Consider the following 24,306-nt stretch of genomic DNA (forward strand, 5'->3'; position numbering starts at 1 on the left):
ACTTCGGCTTGACCAGCCAAGGGCAGGATTCAGCTGTGGCTTATACATGCTGCTTCTAGATCCAGAGGTTAAACCACACAGTGCTTTATCAGTCCCTCGTTATAAATTGGTATTTACAGTGGATCATGACTAATGGGTGATATGCATGAAACCAGCGATGTGGATAAGTGTCCTTCATTTTCATGATCAGCTACAAGTCTTGGTAAGGAAAGAAGATGAAATTCCCCTTAAAAGTAGAGAAGTACAAAGGTGGGGCATCCAAAGTGTCTAATTCAACAGGGAGATAATACAGACGAGTTGAGTTATAAAGGTAAAAATGCCTTTATTTCTAAGATATGGCTTAACTACACACAGTGTATTAATTAAGCCAGTTTTGGAATTCATTTTGCAGCATAGGACAAGTAGAGGAATAGTCAGGACACTCCTCTGACAATTCAATCTATTGAGCTCTTCTCTTCTTCAGCTGTTTCTGATGTTTGGAGCGTCGTTTTGGATTGCTCTGCATGACAGACAGGTCAGACCTTGGGGAAGATTGGTAACCCACATCCTCTGCTTTTATGGGCTTGATAATATGGCCTGCTTTGGTGACAACCTTGGGAGCAGTCAGCTTTTGGAAAGCTCTCTGTGTGTTCCACGTGGATCCTATAGGATTCTGGATGGTCCTTTCAAATTGCTGATGGTGGGTGAATGGATACGGGAGCACTCTCACCTGGAAGGGAAAGAAAAGGGATTTGGCGTGAGGCCTAAGGTGCAGTTGTTTAAAGGGAGCCTAGAAAAGGCATAATGGCTCATGCTTGTAATCTCAGCATTTGCAAGGCTGAGACAGGAGGATCACAGGTTCAAGGTCAGCCCGGTCCATAGTTCAGTTCTATGTGACAATCACAAGGGAGGTAAGCTTGAGAGGCCAAAGCACCCCAGTAGTCCCATATAATCTTAGGACTGCTAATCTGTTTGAAGTTATTTGGTACCCATACTCTCAGGCTTGGCCAATGGTTTTAGGACTGAAAACCCAGAAGACCACTCCTGCCTGGCTACAGTAATTCCAAGGCTGCTAACCAGTGCGTACTTATACAACACTGTCACTTCAAGAAGCCCGGGAGTATTTGTACATCCTCATGGATTCTGACCCTTCTATTTTTTTCCTGCTCTCCATTCTCTCCCCCCCCCCCCCGTTTTTGTTTTTTTTTCATAACAGAGTCTCACTAATGTAGCCCTGACTGGCTTGAAACTTGCTATGTAGACCAGGCTGTCCTGAACTTCACAGAGATCTACCTTCCTTTCCTCTTTATGATTGATGTTTTAAGGGAACCAAAGATATGCTTCTGAATCCTGAATGCCTCCAGGTTCTTGAGCTCAGCTTCATTTTCTTTTTTTGTTTTTTTGTTTTTTTTTTCTTTTTTTGGTTTTTTCGAAACAGGGTTTCTCTGTGGTTTTGGAGCCTGTCCTGGAACTAGCTCTTGTAGACCAGGCTGGTCTCAAACTCACAGAGATCCGCCTGCCTCTGCCTCCCGAGTGCTGGGATTAAAGGCATGCGCCACCACCGCCCGGCTAGCTTCATTTTCTTAAGGCAGAGGATGTAGAGCTGGTTGGCCCTACTTGATAGCACCAGCCATCTCCCTTGGCATCATCATATGCCTAGACAGGGGAAGTGATTTTCCCAAGTAAAATAAGCAAACGTGAGAACAGAACCCTTGGGTTCCTGGTCCTTGCCCTGTGCTCTTCTCCACTCCAGAGTGCTAGCATCAGTTTTATAATCACTTTCCCAGTGTCAGTACTGAAAGAAAAGGCTTCTTTCCCTTTCGGCTATGGAAATGTCTCGTTTGGGTTGATGTTCTTCTATCTGTGTATGAAAACATAAAGCCAGTTTCAGGAGTCCTCTCCTGTTTTGACACACTTCATTCTATTGCTCCTATGGTGTCTAGCTGATTCAGTGGTTTTCAACCTCTGGGACACAACCCCTTTCAGGGTCAAATGACCCTCTCGTAGGTTTTCTCATATCAGATATTTTCATAACAGTAGCAAAACAGTTATGAACTTGCCACGAAAATAATTTTATGGTTGGGGGCACCACAACATGAGGAACTATATTAAGGGGTCATAGCAGTAGGAAGAGTGAGAACCCCTGAACTAGTTAAAAAGAAGAGACAGTTGGTTGTGTTGGTACAGCACACACAAAGTCCTAGGTCCAATCCCCAGGGATCACATAAACTAGATGTGGTGGCATATATCTATAATTCAAGCACTTGGGAGGAGGTGGCAGAAGAACAGATGTTCAAGGCCACGCTCAGGAACATAGTGAATTCAAAGTCAGACTAAGTTATACATGAGATCCTGTCTAAAAAAAAAAAGGCAAAAAAAAAGTCAAGAAAGGTTCCTGGAAAATCATTTCATAATTTGCTGTGACAATAGTAAATAAACATGGGAAGGAAAGGCCATCCTTTCTGAGAAGCACGCTCTTAGCTGTCATCTGTAATTTTGGCCCATTGGAGCCTTCTCCTCCTACAATGTGGGCCCCTGTAAATTAAAATCAGGTTGTCAGGCTTGGCAACAAATGCTTTTACCCACTGAACCACCTCACTGGTCCTATCAGGGTGTTTCTTCCCTCTCCTTCTATATCCAGTTGTTTAGTTATTATAGTTTCAGCTGGAATTATATTGGCAACAGTTTCTGCAGTGATTGGCTTAGAAACTGAGATCACACAGAATGACTAAACTGTTATTGCCCGAGTTTTTGAGAGAGGGCCTCGCATCCCAGGTTGTTCACCAATTCACTGGGTAGCTAAGAACGACCTTGAACTTTTGATCTTCCTGTCTCCACCTCCAGAGTGCTAAGATTAGAGATTAAAGGTATGCTTTCTGTCTAGCTCCAATGTTACAATGCTAGTAACAGAACCCACAACCTTGTGCATGCTAGGCAAGCAGTCTAGCAACCGAGCCACATCCCCAGCCCTCCTCTCTGTGCTGTACACATTACATAGTTCTTTTCTCTTTTAGAAGGGCAAGCACAACTCATTTCAAATGAGAGGCAAACCACAGGACTGAAGGGAACATGCAGATTATGCAGTTCAATGACAGTTGTTTTTTTTTTTTGGGGGGGGGTCACATACTCACCTCGAGCGAAGCCCGATTTCTCTCTGGACCTTCTGTCCATTTTCTAACTTTTCTACTTTATGTGCAACAGCACTCAGTATCGCCTGTGATATTCTAGAGGACAATGGCTATGCTCTAGTTTCCTAGACTGGAAACACCCCTTGTTTATTATTACTATTATTAGTATTTTTTGAGACAGGGTCTCACTCTGTAGCTCCGACTACCCTAGAACTTGCTCTGTAGATCAGAGATACACCTGCCTTTGCTGGGGTTAAGGGCGGATACCACCTCATCCAGCTCATCCCTTGCTTATTAGCGTGTATGATTCAGCTGAAAATTTCTTCACTTTTGTGGACAGATAATGAATGGTTCATCGCCACTTTTCTTGACACATGACTCAAACATTCTGGTCTCCAAGTGTTACCTTGACTACAAATCCAAGCGTAGAGCGGAATGGTAAATTTTTAGTTTAGCAAGCCTCATTTAGAGCAGAATGATCCAGGGTATAAGTTTCACTGTGACTTGGTGGCTCTGTTACTGCTTGCAAAGAATCTCTTTTCAGCCTAAACCTTGCCAGTAGCCAGAACAGCACAGCCTGTCTGGCTTTGCTGCTCTCACAACCAGTCAGTGGAAAAGACAAATTTGATCTGTTGGTCACCATCACACCAGGTATGGTGGCACAGGCTTTAACAGGTGCTGAGGTTAGGGATTAGAGGTGTGGGTCATGTCCAGCATGGAGCAATTGGAGTTCAAGGCCAGTCTGGGGTAAAGTGTCTCAAAAAAAATGCAAAAGTCAAGAAACTCCAAATGAAAACATCATGATCCCTCTCCCCACCAGTTACTAAAAGAGTTCTCTTAAGCAAGAGAAGCAGGTAGTGGAGATCAGTCACCTAGAGAGTGCTCGGAACCTCACCTGGTGAGCCGCAGCGTGGATGTTGCGTTTCTCATTGATAATCACATTGGGCAAATTCCTGTCTTTTCTCGGTGGACCTTCAGGAGCTTTAATAAGAAACCTGGAAAGCCATAGTCAAAGGAGTATTCAGGATTTAGTCAAAAGTGCGGGGAACACACTTCAGGGTGGGCTGGGGAAACCGTGCTCTTTTGACAGGCTTTTCCCTCCGCTTACCGGCGTCTTTTTTTGGCGCTGGGCTTCAGGTCCATCCCGCCCCACTCTCCCCAGCCAGGCAAGGTCAGGTCCAAGTCCTTTGGCTTATTGGCCTGGATAGTTTCCCTCTTCTCTTTTAGAAACTCCTTGATGACATCATCTCCGGCAAAAGCTTCCTTTATCATTTGCTTTTGGTCTCTCTCCACTTCATCTTCCTGGGAAGAAATAAGAGCAAGAACTGAAACTTGTCTTGCCAGTGCTTCATGATGAGACCAAATCCTGGGTTGTGACATCTTAGCGCCCCCTAGGGGGAAGTGCTGAAAGAATGATCGATTCGCAATAGAAACCAAACAGGCAATCATGCTCCAATTTCTTTCTCTCTAGGGTGAATATCCCTTAGCTCATCATCGTGACACAATTTAAACACTTGAATAAGGAAGTTTTAGGGTGGGAGAAAAGATGGCCAGGGTCAAAACAGAATCTCCAAGTGTGGCCGGAATGTGAGCTCCAGCAGCTTTATATCCCAGGAAAAGCAGATAGGTCTTGCTAGTTTTAATTACTTAAATTTGGGGTTGGGGCTGAGGGCAAACCACTGGTGGTCGGAAGTATGGGGAACTTCGGCAGTAACTCAGAACTGAACTTTGAGTTCTGGTGCCTGAGATCTAGCCAGAGTTTTCAGTGACTACCTCCTCCATTGGGACCTGGTCGACAGTCACTGCAGAGAGCTTTAGTGGCCCAGAATTTAGACTGCTTGTGTGGCTCAGCTGTGTGCATATATCTGCATCTGTTAAACTGACACTTGGGGCCCACCTGGCACCATGGTAATCTGGACTTCTTAACTCCTGAAACGTCTTCCCCCAACTTTCATAGACTGTGCTGTGTGTAAGAAGGACTCGTTCTGTTCCAGCTCTGGCCCCTACAAGCCCAAGACCCTGTCTCTACTCACCTGCTCCTCTACTGTTGTGGGAACAGCCACTGACGTCACAGAAGGAGTTCTTGTAGTCAGGAGTTTCTGTAGACTGATCATTTTCTCCTTCTTCTTCCCCTTCAATTCTTCTTGTGGGTTCCTCCTCACCTGCTCCCCCCCTTCTACTGCAGCTCCAGGGAGCTCCTTATTTGGAAGACAGTCCTCTTTACCTAGCTCTTCTAGTTCCTCCAGAGTTTGTACTCTCTCTGGCCTCTGCAGCAATAGAGGCTCATCTTCCTCTGGGGCAGGTTCCTCTTCCTGGACCAGGAGAACTGTCTTTGCTGGACTCTCTTTTGGCTTCTTGGACAGACGATTGTCCTTACTGAGTTTCTGAGACAGTGCCTTCAGTTCAGATAATACCTCCTTGGTTGCAGAATCTGGAGGGAAAAAAAATAAAACTGTCAGAAGTTTGGAAGTTTCCCAGTTAAGGAGTATTTGCCAAGCAACTACTGAGTGCCAAGAAGCATGAAATACACTTTAATAAGGACAAACAGGGTCCTATTTCCCAGGTGACCACTAATGTCTGGGACTGGGGTTTAACTTCCCTGTACAGTCAACTCTACTTGGAAAGATCACTCAGAATTCTTTTTAGTTGTTTTTAAAGTGTGGTACTGGAGCTCAAACCCAAAGCCTGGCATTGCTTTTAAATACTTTCATAGGTTACGGGTGTGGCTCAGTTGGTAGAAAAATTGCCTAATAAGCATGAGACTCTAGGTTCAGTTTCTAGCACTGTATAAAACTAGTCACTGCGGCACACATTTGTAGTCCCAGCACTCCATAGGCAGAGGCAAGAGTGTCAGAAGTTCAAGGTCATCCTTGACATGTAGTAAGTTTAAGGCCAGCATGGGATATATGAAATGGTATTTAAGAAAAAAATTCAAGTAGCCTCTGGGGCAAGAATATTATTTATAGAAAATCTCATCATGGAATTGAGGAGAGCTGGGCAGTGGTGGCACATGCTTTTGATCCCAGCACTTAGGAGGTAGAGGCATGCAGATTTCTGAGTTCGAGGCCAGCCTGATCTACAAATTGAGTTCCAGGACAGCCAGGGCATCACAGAGAAGCATCTTGAAAAACAAACAAACAAAAAAATAAGAAACCCATTTCCAGCACTACAATAAATAAACAAATTTACCGTAGCCTGCAGAACTATTCATTCTGGGGAAGTATCACTCAAATACAGACACATAAAATCTAGCATTATGAAGTGCTAAAAATGCCATTTTCTCACGTTATGTAAGCAAGACAAAAAACCCAAAAATAAAAAATTAGACTCCAGATATTAGGAGCAGTTTAACAATTTCCCCAAGTCTACCTCTTGTCTAAAAGTATGTATGGATTCTGACACTTACCATCTTATTAGATTGCAAGTCTGTAGGTACCAGCAATGCTAAGCAACACCTTTCCAAGGCTAGCTTAGCACATAGCCTCTTGAAAGTCCCTAGATGTTAATCACCATAGAGCGTGTGCGGGTGGACATTCCTTTCTTCTCTCAGTCCAGACACAGCAACACGAAATTGTCCCTTCCACCCCATCACAGCTCACCTTTGGTTTCTTGGCCACCCACTGGCTTAGCATCCTGATTGAGCTTAGATCTTTTCCTAAGCGATCTCCGTTCCTCAAATTCTTTCAACAAAACATCTTCCTCTGCCTCTGGTTTTTCATTTCCTTCGTTTTCAGAAAACTCATGAGCCACAGGCTCAGGCAGTTCATTCGAGTTGGCCTGGACCTCATCCTCTTGTGCATCACGATTGCAAGTCCTGAGCATCCATGGATTGGGTCCGCCAGCATTCATCTGTGCTTCATTCACTACATCAGGAACTAGGGCTTCTTCCTCTTCAGCGCCTCCCTCTTCTTCACTCTCTGAAACAACTTGGAGCTTCTGCGTCAGTTCCTTATTCTTAGCCAACTGTTCTTGCATAGCTTGGCGGGCCTAGAGGAAGGAGTTCCCAGCATGGGAGCTTTGTCGTTAGTGACCATAGCAATACCTTTCCCCTCATTTCTTAAAGCGACCTCCACTCTTGCCTTTCTAGCACTGGGTTTGTTTTATGTATAACAACAATAAACTCATGCTGCTGCCTTTATTTTTTTTCTTCAGAATGCTGGGCTGGAACCCAAGCTTTCACCATGCTAGGTAAGTACTCTACTATTAAAGCCACAAACTCAGTTTTCCCATTTCACTTGGCATTTCTTTTCTCTCCTTCCTCCTTCCTTCCTTCCTTCCTTCCTTCCTTCCTTCCTTCCCTCCCTCCCTCCCTCCCTCCCTCCCTCCCTCCCTCCCTCCCTTCCTTCCTCTCTGGCTTCTCGAGACAGGGTTTCTCTGTAGCTTTGGAGCCTGTCCTGGAACTAGCTCTTGTAGACCAGGCTGGTCTCAAACTCCCAGAGATCCACCTGCCTCTACCTTCCTGTGAGTGCTAGGATTAAAGGTGTGGGCCACCACCGCCCTACCCACTTAACATTTCTTACTACCATTTACTGTTTAAACAGTACACATAAAATAAACAGTAGCCATAGAACAAAATAGAAAGACAAATTATCCTTAAGGAAGCAACAGGTGAAATACAATGATAAAAGTATAAAAAGTTTCTTCCTCTTTTGCTAGGTTTGCCTTGATGTTATTTCTTCTTTCATCTTTTTCCACCTTTGTCCTGGTCATTTTCTCTCTGCCTTAACCTTTTTTTCTGATGTCTTTCTATATTCCTGGTTTTTCATTAATCCTTGTAATTTTCCCCCCAATTCTATTTCTGCTGCCATTCTTGTGTACTGATTTCCTTTTTCCCTCCAATTCCATCTCCTTTTGTCTGGTCTGTCTCTTACCTCCAGGTCATACTTTGCCATAATTGCCTTTGACTTGGCCCATTTGCCACTGTTCTGATGCTTAAGGCTCATTCGCTCCTAGAAAGGAAGGACAAAATGAGATCTTTAATGCCTTTCACGGATAGTTGTTAGCAAAGGTGTCAAAAGCAAGAGGCAATCTCACCATCATTCTGGCTTTCTCAATTTTTTCCAGTTCTTCCAGTGCAGCATTTGGATCAACTTTCCTCAGCTGCTCAAAGTCTTTTATGGCTTTTTTGGCCTTTCCTTTCTTCACAATTTTGTGGTATCTACAGGGTAAGAGAGGAGGTATGGGAGCTGAGAGATGGCTGAAATGCCACATGCAAAAGTGCCCACAGGATCCAAGGGGTTTCCTTATGCAGGTGCTAGAATGGCTACCACAGTCAATACGGAACCTGAGACAATGGCCAGGACTCTCCAATCTTTCGAACTTCTGCAGAGCAGACTCTCATGTTCCTATAGCTCAAAGAAGGAACAGAACACGTTCCAGAGAGGCAGAAAGGCAAAAAAAAAAAAAGTCCTACTGGATTCCACGCTCTGGAAATTCAGAGCTCACTCTGCAGAACCACTCCATGGTCTTTTGGAAGGAGAGAGAGTAACCAAACAGTCCTCTTCTTGTCAATGTCAAGTATAAATGCTAAAGGCAGAGGAGAGGGCATTCCTGAAGTGACACAACCACATGAGGTTGCTCTAGGAAAAAGTGACGTCATTCCTACTTGGGAGTTCTTTTACATGACCTTAAACATCATGTTACAAGTTTTCTCCAAAGGGTTCACGATTAACGATACCACTTGCTGATATGAGGTCCACAGCTTCCTTACTTTTTACTTTTGATTTTCTTCATCCTTCGAGCCCTGGCTTCATAGTAGGACTGAAGAGCTCGGGCCCTCTGAAGCTCTGCTCGGCGAATCTTAGCCTACAATGAATGACATTTACAGTAACTCTCGGACTTGAAGTCAAATGCTGGGAGAACCATGGCTTGCCTGGTATGTGAAATGGTCTACAACACTTACCTCTTCCAGGCTCATGGCTCTGAGGGAGGCTTTTTCCACAGGAGTCAGTAAAGGGTCTGTCACTGGCTGTTTGTTCTTATGCAGGAGGTTAAAAACTTCCTGTTCCAGAGGGGTTCTTGCCTTAAGGAGGTAACGAAACATGCCAAACCTTAGGTTCTAATCTAGCTGTTCAGAGGAATAGACAAAGCTTTATTTTATTCTGAATTTTAAAAATTTGTTTTCTTTTCCCTCCCTCCCTCCCTTAGACAAGATCTTACTATCTAGATCTGGCTAGCTTGAAACTCACTATAGCCCAGGCTGCCCCAGAAGTGATGGTGTCATCCTCTTTTAGCTTCTCTAGTACTGTGATTACAGGAAGGTACTATTCCACTCAGCTTGATTTGTTTTCGAGACAGGGTCTCTCTGTGTAGCTCTGACTGTCCTGGAACTTGCTCTGTAGACCAGGCTGGCAGTGAACTCACAGACATCTGCCTACCTCTGCCTCCAGAGTGCTGAGATTAAAGGTGTGTGCCACCATTGCCTGGCTTCAGTTTGAATTTTCTAAAAAATGATAATTAAGACAACTTCTACAAGGGAACTCAGGGACTTTTTAATATTACTTGGGGGATCATTTTCTGTTATCAATTTTCTTAAGGATCTAAGCATGATAGTCTTATGTTAAATGCTAGAAAGAGAGCATTACTAAACTGTCATGTTAATTTTAAAAGTCCAAAACTGTCAAAGTGATGGTGGTGCATGCATGCCTATAATCCGTACACTTGGAAGACAAAGGCAGGCTGATAGCTGCAAGTTCAAGGCCAGGCTGGGTGACATAGCAAGCTTCTGACTCAAATAAAACAAAAAAAAGTAAAAAAAAAAAACCATGATATTATATATATTTGAAGCAAACACTAATTAATTACCTTATAGTTGGGAATCTCAGGGTCTTATCAAAGCTCTACAGGGAAGGAGAGGTTAGATCTTAAGCATTATTTGTCATTGATGATTTTAACCGGAAAAGTCAACCCAGAACTTTTTTTTTTAATTTTATTTATTTGTATTTTATGTATGAGTGCTGTGTATGAACACCTGAAGGCCAGAAGAGGGCATCAGATCCTATTATAGATGGTTGTGAGCCACCATGTGGATGCTGGGAATTGAACTCAGGACCTCTGGAAGAACAGCCAGTGCTCTTAACTGCTGAGCCATCTCTCCAGCCCCAACCCAGAACTTTTTTAAAAAAAGACTTATGCCTGCAGGCCAGAAAAGAACACCAGATGTTATTACAGATGGTTGTGAGCCACCATTTAGTTGCTGGGAATAGAACTCAGGACCTCTGGAAGGGTAGCCAGAGCTCTTAACCACTAAGCCATATGACCAGTCCCCCAGAACTTAACTTATTTATGTACTTATTTATTTGGGTAGTGCTGAGGATTGAATCTGGGGCCTGTGTATGTGAGGAAAGTACTCTATGATTGAGCTATAATTCTCAAGCCCTCATTTTTGATTTTATGATATAGGATCTTGCTATACATCATGGTCTGGCTAGCCTCAAACTTCAATCTTTCTGCCTTAGCCTTCCAAGTGCTGCCAGGTATGTGCTACTATGCCTGGCTCTCATCTTTTTATTCATTACCAAAAAGACAAGAACAGTCATTCTTAGATAGATTTTGCCTAGTAATTTATCTTATGGCAGGGTATGTGTTCCCTATCAAATATTTATCTAGCTTTCTTGTAATTCAAATTTAACTCTGCTCATTTTCTAACTTTGGCTCCAACTCCTTAGTTTCCAGAGACTTTTCAATGACAGGTGGTAACTATGAAATAAACTGTGCACCAGTTATTTCACATGTCAATCAAATATCCCATTTGCTACTTGACTGACATTGTGAGGATGACTAAAATCATCAGGCCAATCAGGCCACAGTCCATCCTGACACAGCCCAAAGATAGCCTTCAGCACCAGCCAGTTCCAAACCTCACATATTATGCGTGTTTTTCTTCAGTAGCCACATGCATCATGGTCAGTAGTAAACTTACAAATATCTGAGCAAACGCATAAATACACATCATCACATGTTACACAGTGCTATTGATTTAGCCATAAACCTATTCTACTGAATGGTAAAGGTGCATGTTCTTCCATTTTTAGTATCTGCAGAAGTGATCAATCACAGGCTACAAAGTGATTTATATTACAATGTTGTAATCGCCCTTCAAATTCAATTCAATTTGCCAACATTTATTGATTTCAGCTACATTCCAGGCACTTGTGAGGGGTGCTAGGACTACACAATTAATTAAGATAGATCCTGTCTTCATAGAGCTCAGAGCAAAGAGATACACATGCTACTAACAATGTCCCATTAATGGGTTAAATGTTATAACGGTAAGCACACAGAAAGGGTTTGTTAATCCTGATTTGGGAGGTGGGTGGGTTAGAGAGGGAAGGAAATAACTCGTAGATTTAGGTATGGAGGCTTAAGCACAATTCTTTCAAGAGTGGGAAAAGTTCAGACAGATGGGCATAAAAACACAGGTACCGGGAAGTAAGTGGTATGTAAGGGAACAATGCGCTGCTCAGCACAGCTAAAACATGAGGCATTTTTATTTTGCTTAAGTGGAGTGCCTTCGATTTGAATTCTTACAGTGACTGTGTGTGCGTGCACGTGTGTGGGGGTGTAGGCGCTCATGCCATGGGGCACAGGGCAATTTTTGGGAGTCAGTTAATTTTTTCCACCACGTGGGTCCTGGGGCTAGAACTCAAGTTGTCAGGCGTGGCACTTAGCATTCGTAAGGCTGAGCCCTCTCCCTGGCCCATGATGGATTTTTAAGTAGGAGAGTACCAAGTGATTTTGTGGTTCAGAATGGAAAGCGTGATGAGTGTGAGGATCCTGACCAGGGCAACAAAATCTAAAAATAAGAGAGAACAAGCACCTGAAGCCATAACAGATTTGATAAGATCAGCCTACCACGCGTGCTGGGGGGGGCAGCTAAGGGAATGGGTAGGGATCAGAGGAGCCAGGTTTTCAACCCAGGTGACTCAAATGGGGAGTTAGGCTGTGAACTGAATAAAGGAGGCGGTTAAGGCTTGGGAACCTAGAAGTGTGATGTCTGGTGGGACAGTTCACATGGAGATGTGGGCATGCCCCACCTACAGGCTGTGAGACTAGACTTTGGGAGAGATTGAGAGTGACAGCCAACTCACAGAGTTGACAGAGTAAGACCCAAAAGGCCCAGGAAAAGCTGGAGAAACCAAGCAGTCAAAGTACAGAGTGGAAGCCAAGGCTGGGAGAGCGTCTAAGAACGCAGTTGTCCATGCTGTTGCCAGACAGGCTGAAGCCGAGGAGGGCTTAGGACAAGGCAACTTGGAGGCTCGTTACTACTGCACTTTGAAACAGGCAGCAGTAAGACAGGAAGAGGAGACAGCAGCAACAGCAGCGGAGACCAGATCTTCCCAAAGCACGTTCCTTAGTAGGTTTGCTTCATTGTATAAAAGCTTAAAACACAATTGAACTTTGCCATTTTTTTCTATTTCCAACTTTAAAAAGTTTTCAGCTGGAGACAGAATGTTGCTAAAATGTCCTGGTTGACTGGACCTTTCAAACCTCTACCTCAGGCTCCCAAACAGCTAGGATTACAAGCCTGTGACATCATGCCCAGTCCTCCTTCCCTTGAATTTGCCTTGAACTGAAAATCCTTCAGTCTTAGGCTTCCAAGCGTGGGAATTGTAGGCGTGCACCACTTCACCTAGGCACATCCCTTTCTTGAGACGGGTGTCAAGGCCTCAGTCCTCTGCTAGGACTTACAGGCAAAAGCTATAATACGTGACCTGCCACTTCACTTTTCAGAAAATCTGCTTATGGTTCAGATTAGGTACAACAGGTGAACTTGCTCTTTGTTCATAGCCTTTAAAATTCGGGTGTAGGAACCAGGCATGGCGGTACATGCCCGCCATTCCAGGACTGAGAGGGTAGAGCAAGAGGAGTCAAGGCTAGCCTAAGCAAGATATAACAGCTAGGGTACATTGTATCTCAAAGTAAAACGTAACAGCTAGGATACATTGTGTCTCAAAGCAAAACGTAACAGCTAGGATACATTGTGAACACTTTGGAAAATGCCGGTGCTCATGGAAAGGAAAAAGAGATGGGGGTAAAGGTTACTTTATATCCTTTATAGAGAATGGTGCAGTTTACAAACAATTTCTTCCGCTTTGTCTCTCTTAACTCTTCAGCTAGAGTTAACTGCAATTTTAGGAAGGTGAAACCCAAACTACAGAGCAGGCATTTTTGATTGTCCACCTCCAGAAATGTAGTTCTGTTACTGTCTCTGGTACTTTGAACTCTTAAGTTGCAAGGAAAGAACTGGAAGCTGCTAGCCAAACTCTTTCCTTTCACTTTCTGTGCCATACTAGCATAGTTTCTCAGGAATAAACCTCAGAATAAATGGCATAGTATTCTCAAAGTATACCATCTGGGCCCCACTCACTGAGGAAGAGGCTGGGTCATTCTTAGTGTGGTCTCCTTCACCAACATGGTACTCTCCTGCTAACTCCCAAATTACACTATCATTTGGAAAAAGCAAGGCGTATAAATAGTGTGGAAACTATTTTCTCCAAAAAAAAAAAAAAGGTAAAATTCATGAATATAGAAATAAAACTCTAGCTGGGCAGTGGTGGCGCACGCCTTTAATCCCAGCATTCAGGAGGCAGAGGCAGGCGGATCTCTGTGAGTTTGAGGCCAGCCTAGTCTACAAGAGCTGGTTCCAGGACAGGCTCCAAAGCTACAGAGAAACCCTGAAACCCTGTCTCGAGAAAAAAAAAAAGAAAGAAAAAGAAAAGAAAGAAAACTCTAAATCAACAATAAAAATTTATAAAACTGGTTATTTTGGGGAAGGCATGGAAGGCAAGCGAAGCAGCATGAGACATCGCTATGTAGCTTTCATACTTTTTTTTTTGAAACCCTGCAAATTGTTATTACCTCTTCAATTTTTTTCTAAAGTCTCCCTTCATTCTGCAGCCACACTTTATACCTGATCTCTTTTTCATGTAGAAAAGGAAGAATCCTAGAAAGAGAATGGTAGTGACTTCAAAAATACTATCAGAAAACAGAGCTTTTTTTTGTTTAGTCATGGTGACAAGCAATGCAGTTTTAATTAGCTCAACTTCCTGACATAAGACACTATCATTTCTGGTTTTTTAGAAAGCAGACAAATGTAACACCTTTGTAGTCAGATCTATCTATCTATCTATCTATCTATCTATCTATCTATCTATCTATCTATCTATCTACCTACCTACCTACCTATCCATCCATCTATCTATGGTGTAGGTACTATTTTCTTTGACTATTTTTCTTTAAGACAGAACATTCTAGTAGAGACTTTATACCATTGGTATACTAGAAAAGTAGGCTGGCTGCTCTGAAGGGGTTGTTCATATAGTAAAAAAGAGACTCTAGGGACCAATTCGGCCAAGAGTGTAACTGCCATTCTACCAAAACCCTATCATTCGCTACAGGCTAAAACCCCTAAAACAGGAAGAATACCTAATAATGAAGAAGAGTTGGTACATTAAAACCCACCCAACTCACACCCTCATGATTATGCATAGTGGCAGGGGTCAGTGTTTGGGAAACACGGCTTTAAAGTATTCCCCCCTCCCTTCATGAGTTACTCACTGAAGTTCTTGTCATTAAATGGTAATATAAGTTTTGGGTGGTAGCATTACAACAAAATATAACTGGGGGATAAGAAAGAAAATATGAAAAAAAAAGAAAGAAAACATGGGTTGGAGAGATGCTCAGTGTTTAAGAGCACTGGCTGCTCTTCCAGAGGACCTGGGTTCAAATCCCAGCACCCACATGGCAGCTCCCACCTATCCAGTTCCAGGAGATCTGACACCATCACACAGACACACAGGCAGGCACAACACCAATGAACATAAAACAAAAATAAATTATATAAAAGAAAACATAGTATGTTCCTTTTATCTTGGCAGACACACACACTTTTTTAAATTAATTGTTTTTGAGACAGGGTCTCATGTAGCTAGCTCAAGTTGGCCTCAAACTCCTGATTCTTCTGCTCCCACCTCCCAAATGCTGGGATTACAAATATGCATCATCATGTCCCAATCTTTGTGATCAGATGTTTTAACACTAAAACTCATAAAGCCATGTTTTAAATACCATAAGCACAAACAGGATGACTACAGAGCTACTGTGTGGCTTGGCTATTTCCTGACTGACAGCTAAGATATACTCTTTTCTGACCACCGAACGAAAATGACAAAAGCTGACATTCAGGATTAAACTCCTTCAAACTGGTTGAAGGGTTTGTTTTCGTTTTGCTGCCCTCACCTTCCAGTCAAGAAACACTTGTTCAATGGGAGCAAAGGAAGCTGGCTCCTTCTCCAGGGGGAAAACCAGCTGCTCTGCTTCCCGGTTCTTCTGAACAACAGAATCCCATTTGGAGAGGATCTGTGAAGTCTTACTGAATGCCACTTCTCTGTGGATCTAAACCAGGCAAAGTACAGAAAAGGAAAGGGCCATGAGATCCCACATCAAGCTCAAAGGAATACCAAGAAACCAGAAGATAATGCTTTTTTCTTTGTCGTCCCCACTCCAACAACCAGAAGCCCTGAAATGACCTCTTGCTCACTTCTGAAGAGTTCAGCTTTTCCTCCCCTTCTCAGTTAAAGTTCTTCCCTTTATAAGGGGATGCTTTCCATGTAACTTACCCGTTCAACCTCTCCTTTGTTAAGGGGCAAGTCCAGAGTCTTCTTTGCCTTGACTCTACTCAGTTGCTTTTTAACAGCAGTCAATGAGGAAGAAGGCTTAACAGGCTCAAGCAGATCTGAAAGGGCCAGTTTTTCTCCAGAGCCTGTGAAAAGGCCAACTTTCTCATCAGTTTTGGAGGTGAGACAAAAAAAAAATCTCAATATAATATAGGAAGTGACCTGAATAGAATATGCTGATAGTCTCAAAAATGTATAAATATAAATTATCCTTATTTCAATCCTTTATCCTTTAGGCATAGTGACACCACTAATCTTGTACATTTCCAAATATGTTAGGGGGTGGAAGGAGAAAAAGTTATTTAAAAAGTCAGTTATTTACCCCACCCCCGGGTTTCTCTGTGTAACAGCCCCGGCTGCACTGGAACTTGCTCTGCAGACCAGGCTGGTCTCAAACTCACAGATCCTCCTGTCTCTGTCTCCTGAATGCTGGGATTAAAGATGTGTGCCACCACTGCGCAGTTTCTCCTTGTCTTTTTGCTTCTACTCTTGTCTCACTGCAATTAATTCGTCCCACAGCAGCCAGTCAGTTTTTAAAATTATGTATCTCAATATGTCATAATCCTGCTGAAAGTGATTCAAGGCTGCTTAATTATACCTAGAATCTCATAAACCCAAAGGACATGTCCTGATAGGATTCGGTCTTCATTTGCAGCTAACTCTAACTCACAACATTCTACTATACTCGAGTGATATTAGTCCTTTTTCCTGAGTTTCTCTTTAAGTGTTCCTCAGCTGTTCCTTTGACAAGAATGTTTTCTCCCACCTTTGTATGGTTGACTTTCCTTTCCCTTCAGCCTTGCCTCTTCAAGGACCTTTCATGACCAACCAATCTGAAGTATTCCCTTAAGTCATTATACCACTTAGACTTTGTCTTGTTTTTAAGATAGGATCTCTTGTAGACCAGGGTGGCCTTGAACTGTGTAGCCAAGCTTGGCCTTGAATTCCTGCTCTTTGCTCTTCTTGTGTCTTTCAAGTACTAAGATTAAAGACACAGGCCACTGCTGCATCATCCTGTTTTAGTTCTTCCCATCATTCCTAGACTGTAGAGCCCATCTGATCATCCCTTATTTTTCATTGTTGACTTAGTATCTAGACTAGTCACCTGCTATTGATTTAGCTGCTTTGGTGGATACACTGCAGAAGCTCAATAGAAACCTGTTGAATCAATTCAGCTAGCTTACTGTAGTACACTGCTAACCGCTCAGAGGTTCCAGTGGTGATTACTAAAAGCACAAACTCATTGAATCTGCCAAAGTTCAGAAAAGGGTAAAAAGAAATGATATCTAGACACAGTAACTATGCCACTTACTAGACCTATTTTTTTTTTTTGGTGGGGGTAAACAGGGCCTCAGAATATAACCCTAGCTGGCCTGCAACTTGCTATATAGACCAGGTTGGCCTTGAACTCACATAGATACACCTGCTTCTGCCTCCTGAGTGCTGAGAATAAAAGGTATATGCCACCATACCTGGTAGATCATGTATTTCTAACAGTCATGATATTGTCTTTTCCTCTCTTCCCCCAACTCAGGGGATAAGAAGGGACTCTTGAGGGGGCGAGGTATAGTATATCTTAGATACTACTAAGCTTCCAAGACTCAACATTTAGTTATTGATTAGGAAATCAATAATGGGAAAGCAATGGGATTGAAAACTGTCTGCCACCTCTACCTAGGTCAGTCAGGTAAGGGTCTGCCACCACATTTCCTTTTTGCTAAGGAGGCCTAGGAGTCTGTCTTGATCCCTTTGCCATGTGACGTGCTGCTTTGGAGGGAACCACAGCAAAGATGCTGATGTTCAGGAAGTCAGAAATAAAAAAATAAAAATCAACTAATAGTAGACTAAAGACTACAACATGAAACCCAAAAGTCTGAAGTGCTAAGAGATCATGGCCACTGTCAGCCTTAACTGTTCACGGAAGGAAACTTCCTGTTACAGTGGCTGACCAGAGACTCAATCACCCCAGCGACTTGCTGTGGCACAACGCTTAGTCCGAAATGGCTATCTGTACCCCACTTCAAGTCTAAGGGAACACCATGAAAGAGAGAGTAAGGGGTGGCTTGTTATACGGCAGTTGCTTCCAAATTGAAACTATCCCGTGAGGGAGGGGGAAGGCTCATGAGGAAAACAAGTGTCACATGTCTGGGGACACTGAAACTTGCAGATTATCCAAGTCCACCCCCAAGACACAGCTTTATAGAAGTAGCTAACAACTGTTGGGGGGGGGAAGAGATATAAGCAGCCAGCTACAGAGATCTTCTTGGTCAATTCCTTAAAGAAGTCAAGGGGTACAGCATTCTTGAGTCCTCACCAGTACTGCAGTGGGCTTTCGGTAATACACCTGCTTTGGGGTCATGCTAGCTCCTATAAATAACCCCTCACCCATATTCCTGTTAGTCACGACAATAGAAACTCTTTGGTTTACCAACATCAAACAACTCTAATAAGGCTCCAATAAAGCTGAATATCTGTCTGTCCTAACTCAAAGCATCATGCGAGAACTGAAATACAAAGGCAATTGTGAGCTGGGTGGTGATGGTGCATGCCTTTAATCCCAGTACTTGGGAGGCAGGGACAGATGGATCTCTGAGTTCAAGGTCAACCTGGTCTACACAGAGAATTCTAGCACAGCCAGGGTTACACAAAGAAACCCTTTCTTGAAAAACCAAAAAGGACAGATAAGAAAAAAGGCAATTGTGAACATTAAAAAGCTATACAAACACTGCCCATCAAAATCCCAGCAAAATTCTTCAAAGACCTCGAAAGAACGGTACTCAACTCCATATGGGAAAGCAAAAAACAATCCAATACAACAAAAGAACTTCTGGAAGCATCACAATCCCTGACTTCAAACTCTACAACAGAGCTACAGTACTGAAAATAGCCTGGTATTGGCATAAGAACAGACAGGAGGACCAATGGAACTGAATAGAAGATCTGCGTATCAATCCATACATCTTCTAACACCTGATCTTTGATAAAGAAGCAAAAAATATCAAATGGAAAAAAGAAAGCATATTTAACAAGTGGTGCTGGCATACCTGGATATCAACATGTAGAAGAATGAAAATAGACCCATATCTATCACCATGCACAAAACTCAAGTCCAAATGCATCAAAGACTTCAACATAAAGCCAGCCATACTGAACCTTATAGAAGAGAAAGTGGGAAGTACATTTGAATGCACTGGCACAGGGACCCACTTCCTAAATATAACCCCAGCAGCACAGACACTGAGAGAAACAATTAATAAATGGGACCTCCTGAAACTGAAAAGCTTCTGTAAAGCAAAAGACATAGTCAACAAGACAAAACGACAGCCTACAAAATGGGAAAAGATATTCACTAACCCCACATCAGACAGAGGTCTGATCTCCAAAATATACAAAGAACTCAAGAAATTGGACAGCAACAACCCACATAATCCAATAAAAAAAAATGGAGTACAGACCTAAACAGAGGAATCTAAAATGGCTGAAAGACACTTAAGGAAATGTTCAACATCCTTAGTCATCAGAGAAACACAATTCAAAACAACTCTGAGATTCCATCTTACACCTGAAAGAATGGCCAAGATCAAAAACACTGATGACAACTTATGCTGGAGAAGTTGTGGTGTAAAGGGAACACTTCTGCATTGCTGGTGGGAATGCAAGCTGGTATAACCCCTTTGGATGTCAGTGTGGCGATTTCTCAGAAAATTAGGAAACAACCTTCCTCAAGACCCAGTAATACTACTTTTGGGTATATATCCAAAGGATGCTCAATTGTGCCACAAGGACATGTGCTCAACTATGTTCATAGCAGCATTGTTTGTCATAGCCAGAACCTGGAAACAACCTAAATGCCCCTTGACCGAAGAATGGATAAGGAAAATGTGGTAAATTTACACAATGGAGTACTACACAGCAGAAAAAAATAACATCTTGAATTTTTCAGGAAAATGGATGGAGCTAGAAAACATTATTTTGAGTGAGGTAACACACACAGAAAGACAGTTATCACATGTACTCACTCATAGGTGGTTTTTAAACATAAAGCAAAGAAAGCCAGCCTACAAATCATAATCCCAGAGAACTTAGACAACAATGTGGTCCTTAAGAGAGACTTACATAGATATAACCTACATGGGAAGTAGAAAGTAGAAAAAGACAAGATCTCCTGAGTAAATTGGGATAATGGGGACCTTGGGGGAGGATTGACGGGGGAGGGGAGAGAGGCAGGGAGGGAAGCAGAGAAAAATGTAGAGCTTAATAAATATCAATAACAGCCAAGGCTGTTACACAAAGAAACCTTGTCTCAAAAAGAAAGAAAGAAAGAAAGAAAGAAAGAAAGAAAGAAAGAAAGAAAGAAAGAAGAAACAAAAAATGAACAAAATAACAAACCCTTACCTTCAGAACTAACATTAAACTCAGACACTTTCAGACTAGCCTCAGATCTCTCAGCCGATTTCCACCTGAAATTAGGAAAAAAGATACACTAGAAATGGAAACATTTGCATGGGGAGTGCAAAACACTTCCCTTTATTGTTTTGTTTCTAAGATGCTGAAGTCTAGGGTTTCATACAGGTCTACCACTGAGTTACATCTTTAAGCACAATGTTTCTTTCTTCAAAGGCAGTTGTGGTTTTATGGTCCACACCCCATGGTCCACTTTTGTCAGAACAACCAAACTGTTTCTAACTTTAGACTTAGTCTAATCCGCATCTCATATTCTTTATATAGCCCCAACCCTTAAAAAATACAGTGTAGTACAATGAAAAAGATTTAAGCACACATAAATTTGAATCCAGGTCCTGCCCTTATAAATGGTTCACCATGGAGTTAAAAATTTAATTTTAACTTTAATGTAGTTAATATGTATTCAATGCTTCAAAAGACTATTGGTGCGAATTAAATAAAACTTCAAATGTACGAGTTCTAATACATTGACAGCAATAAGAAAAATAGCTAATAATCATACAGTTTTTTACTATATGCTACACACAGGCACTAGCATCATTACATGAGATACTCAATAATATTAGTAGGGCCAGCAAGATGGCTCAAGAGATAAAGGCGATTGCTGCCAAACCAAACTGAGTCCCCCATATGGAAGGAAAGAACCAACTTTTACAAGCTGTCCTATGACCTCCACTTGTGCTAAGTGGCATATGTATATCCCCACACAAAGGAAGGAAGGAAAGATGGAAGACAGGCAGACAGACGGACCTAATTATAAGCTGTCCAAACTGACAGAGATGTTACCTATTTTTTCCACTAAGGGAACCGATCGCTTCCAGAAGTTTTTGATGTTTTCTTTCTCCATCACCGTCCCCCTAGACTCAGAAGAAGAAACTCCATTAGGACAACGCGAGGAGGGGAAAGACAACTTGGAAATAAGTGCACACGCAAATCTGGGTTCTAGTTGGCAGAGAACAGGGGATTCAGATGAGATATTATATGACCACTCCAATCCAAGCTGGATTTGGAATTAGGGAACTATTTCAAAATCCAAGCACTATATAAGGAATGTAGATCCTTCAATCCATCCCTGACCAAAAAAAAAAAAAAAAAAAAGGACTGTAGATCCTTAGTAACTTGGAATGTCCTAACTGATTTGAAGATAACATCTTAAACCAGGCGGTGGTGACTCATGCCTTTAAACCCAGCACTGGAGGATCCATGTGAGTTTTAGGCCAGTCTGGGTGGTTATAGAGAAACCTTGTCTGGAGACTACCCCCCCACCCTGTGTTTTTTTGGTCAGCTTAGTGACTGCAAATGAATCTAATGATAATTTAATTATTGTCTGCAGAGAAACCCTGTCTCGAACCCTCCTCCAAAAGAAAAGAAATCAGCTTAAAATACTGTTTCTGCATATAAGTGTTTTTTTTTTTCCATACAGAAACACCGACCCAACAGTTCAAGCCATAACCACAGTTCTCAAAGTGGCTTTTTATCAGGAGAAACTACCCCACCCCCTTCTGAGACAGGGTCTCATTACGTAGCCTTGTCCGGATTGGAACTTACTATGTACCCCAGGCTGGCCGCGAAATAATATAGATTCACTGCCTCTGCCTCCCAAGTGCTGGGTTAAAGGTGTGTGCCACTGAGCTTCATAGAATCCCTTACAAAGAAATGAAGACAAGCTCTCGGTTAGCAGCAGAGCCGGGTCTCAAATTTCAGATCCTCCTGCCTCAGGCTCCTGAGTTCTAGGATGACTACCATGACCCCTGACCTTTTCTTATCATTAATATCGGTACTGTTTTACACAGAAGGAGGGGAAATGACTGAAGGATTTTGTCAAGGAATTAGGCGTATGATTCAGTCGGCAGATGCTGGAGGTCTATGTACCCCCTCCCCCCAATATATATATCTCCAATCCTTTCCACTCCAGGAATGCGTTGTTGGCCCTGATTTTGAATCAGTTCAACGCTGGTCACCCACCTCATCTTCACTGGCGCTCAAGGGGTAGTTGGTTGGCAAATCCACTAGTTCTTCCTGCTGGCTCAAAGCCAGAAGGCTGTTTTAAAAAGGCAACATAGAAATATTAGCACGCGAAATAACCCTTCTTTTAAAAATAACGTCTCCACCGGCAGTTTCTCAACCTGTGAGTCGCGATCCACCGGAGGTTGTCGCACAATCCTTTTAAAGGAGTTGCTAAAGACCATCGGGAAACACAAATTATGATTCATAACTGTGGGAAAGTTACAGTTATGAAGTAGCAACGAAAATAATGCTATGGTTGGGGGTCAGCACAACATGAGGAATTGAATTAAACAGTCACGGCGTTAGGAAGGTTGAGAACCGCTGTTCTAAACCAATTCATTCCGTTTTTTTTCAGTTCTGAGTAGCCCGAGAAGAGGTGCAAAAGCGCAACAGTAAGAGCACCTTTGGCAATTTATCAAGACTTTACATTTAGACCGAAGTAAGGCAACACCTCCAAGGTAACAGTAACTGACACCATTCAAATTCGCAAGAAAAAGAATGAACAAAAATCATTAGTGATTGACGCTGCATTTCCCACCGATGCTACTGCTGGTCTTTGAGGTAAAGGCAGTTTCCTAATTAACCTTTTAAAGACTCTATTAGCGATTCTATGCATCTTCTACCAGTCCGATGCCTTAATAAGTACATTCAAAATGTAATCTTGATCTTTTGTACCCAGAACTGGGGAGATAGGCGAATAATTGAAACCAACCGAGTACGGGTGTTTAACTAAGGAGATTGGTATTTAGAAAGAGTCTACTATTACTTAACAGAATATCTCGGTATTTACTAGGCAAACATTACCAAATGGACTACATTTGGATTTTATAACGCTGAGGGGGAACACGTAAAATACCACAGGGGAGGAAATATTGTGGACGACTCTCCCACAATTTGGCACTGCCTGCGCAGATCGCGCGTGGCACAGACAGAAAATGGGCACGTGACAAATAAAGGGAAACCAGCAATATTAACTTTGTCAAGAGACAGACCTGATCGACCATTGGGTCTAACAGCGTCGCACTTAAAGAGCCGAAAAACAGAGGCGCAAAATCAACTTAAATTAAGGGGCTTTAAAGGACTAATAGCAGATACATTAACTACTGGCAGGGTCTTGAGAGACGGATAACTACTGAGTGTTAGAAGGTGGCGTCTCTCCCCCTAAATCCAGGAAACCCAGCCCTCAGACCCGGGATCTCCCTTTTACTTCTTACCCCTTCGCAGCTTTGGTCGCGTGCATCGCCGTTGCCTGTCTCTCACATGGAACAAGGGCGGAAGCCAAAAAGAGAGCAAGTTACTAGCCTGCCGCAAAGCAATTATTGCTTCCGCCAATCAGGCACGACTAGACGCGTCATTTCCGCCCAGGGAGAGGCTGGTGAAGAATTTGAGTCCCTTTAGGATTGGCTGGCATAACGCCCGGTTGCCTGGCTGCAGGCGGCAAGGACGGCGGGCGGGACTTTGCAGTCTCCGTTCTTTTCGGAGCTCTCCAAATTAGCGGGGGCGATTCTCAGACCCTTGATTTTCTTGTTGTCCCAAATGAGTGAGGTGAGGTCGAGGGTGTCTGAGCCCCGCTGAAAGCTGAAAAAACCCCAAATCCTCTAGGTCCGTGCCCAGCTGAACTGTGTCTCACAAAACTCATCGCTGGCCAGCCTCAGACTCTGTTGAACTCCCGCATAGAGGTCCACATTGAGCCAGAAGGATGGAGGGCACACGAATATAGCAAGTTTCCTCCCATTTTAAGGGAAATCACTTTTGAGTCTATGTACCTGTGATTGCAGCCCACTGTTCCTTCTTCCTATGCAACAAAATGTCATTCAAGAAAGTTATTGAATTATTCCTAGTCCTGGAAAGGCAGAGGCAGGAAGATATCTTACATTTCATCCGGGGCTACATGGTGAGAGCCCTTCACACATACACAATGTTATTTCATCCCGGTTGTAGCTCACTGGCAGAGGGCTTGACGCACAGGTACTAGGCACAATCTTTCACCTCTTGACGAACTTTTTTTTTCTTGTTTGAGACAGGCTGTATAAAAATTCAGGCTAGCTATA

The 24,306-nt window shown here is 42.8% G+C and overlaps 1 protein-coding gene across 1 annotated transcript; it reads right to left on the minus strand.

The window, feature by feature from the left end:
* Positions 1 to 310: 310 nt before the first annotated feature.
* Utp14a (UTP14A small subunit processome component) lies at positions 311 to 23,526 on the minus strand. Its single transcript, XM_057759748.1, has 15 exons — positions 23,470 to 23,526; positions 22,214 to 22,289; positions 21,035 to 21,105; positions 20,180 to 20,244; positions 15,728 to 15,870; positions 15,348 to 15,503; positions 9,010 to 9,129; positions 8,818 to 8,912; positions 8,142 to 8,265; positions 7,979 to 8,056; positions 6,707 to 7,094; positions 5,141 to 5,538; positions 4,216 to 4,409; positions 3,998 to 4,102; positions 311 to 704 (listed from the first exon to the last, which is right to left on the minus strand). The coding sequence occupies exons 1-15, from the start codon at positions 23,493 to 23,495 to the stop codon at positions 440 to 442; spliced, it is 2,304 nt and encodes a 767-aa protein (XP_057615731.1). The 5' UTR covers positions 23,496 to 23,526; the 3' UTR covers positions 311 to 439.
* Between the last annotated feature and the right edge of the window lie 780 nt (positions 23,527 to 24,306).

The sequence above is a fragment of the Chionomys nivalis genome, chromosome X (genome assembly GCF_950005125.1).
Source record: "Chionomys nivalis chromosome X, mChiNiv1.1, whole genome shotgun sequence".
NCBI lineage: Eukaryota > Metazoa > Chordata > Mammalia > Rodentia > Cricetidae > Chionomys > Chionomys nivalis.

Excerpts from the sequence above, each read along its gene's own strand:
- Utp14a (XM_057759748.1), bottom strand. The coding sequence starts at position 23,495 with ATGCACGCGACCAAAGCTGCGAAGGG. Across the intron at positions 9,130-15,347 it reads AAGTGTTTCTTGACTGGAAG|GCAAGAACCCCTCTGGAACA; the intron begins GTGAGGGCAGCA and ends TACCTCCTTAAG. Across the intron at positions 8,913-9,009 it reads GAGCCATGAGCCTGGAAGAG|GCTAAGATTCGCCGAGCAGA; the intron begins GTAAGTGTTGTA and ends CATTCATTGTAG.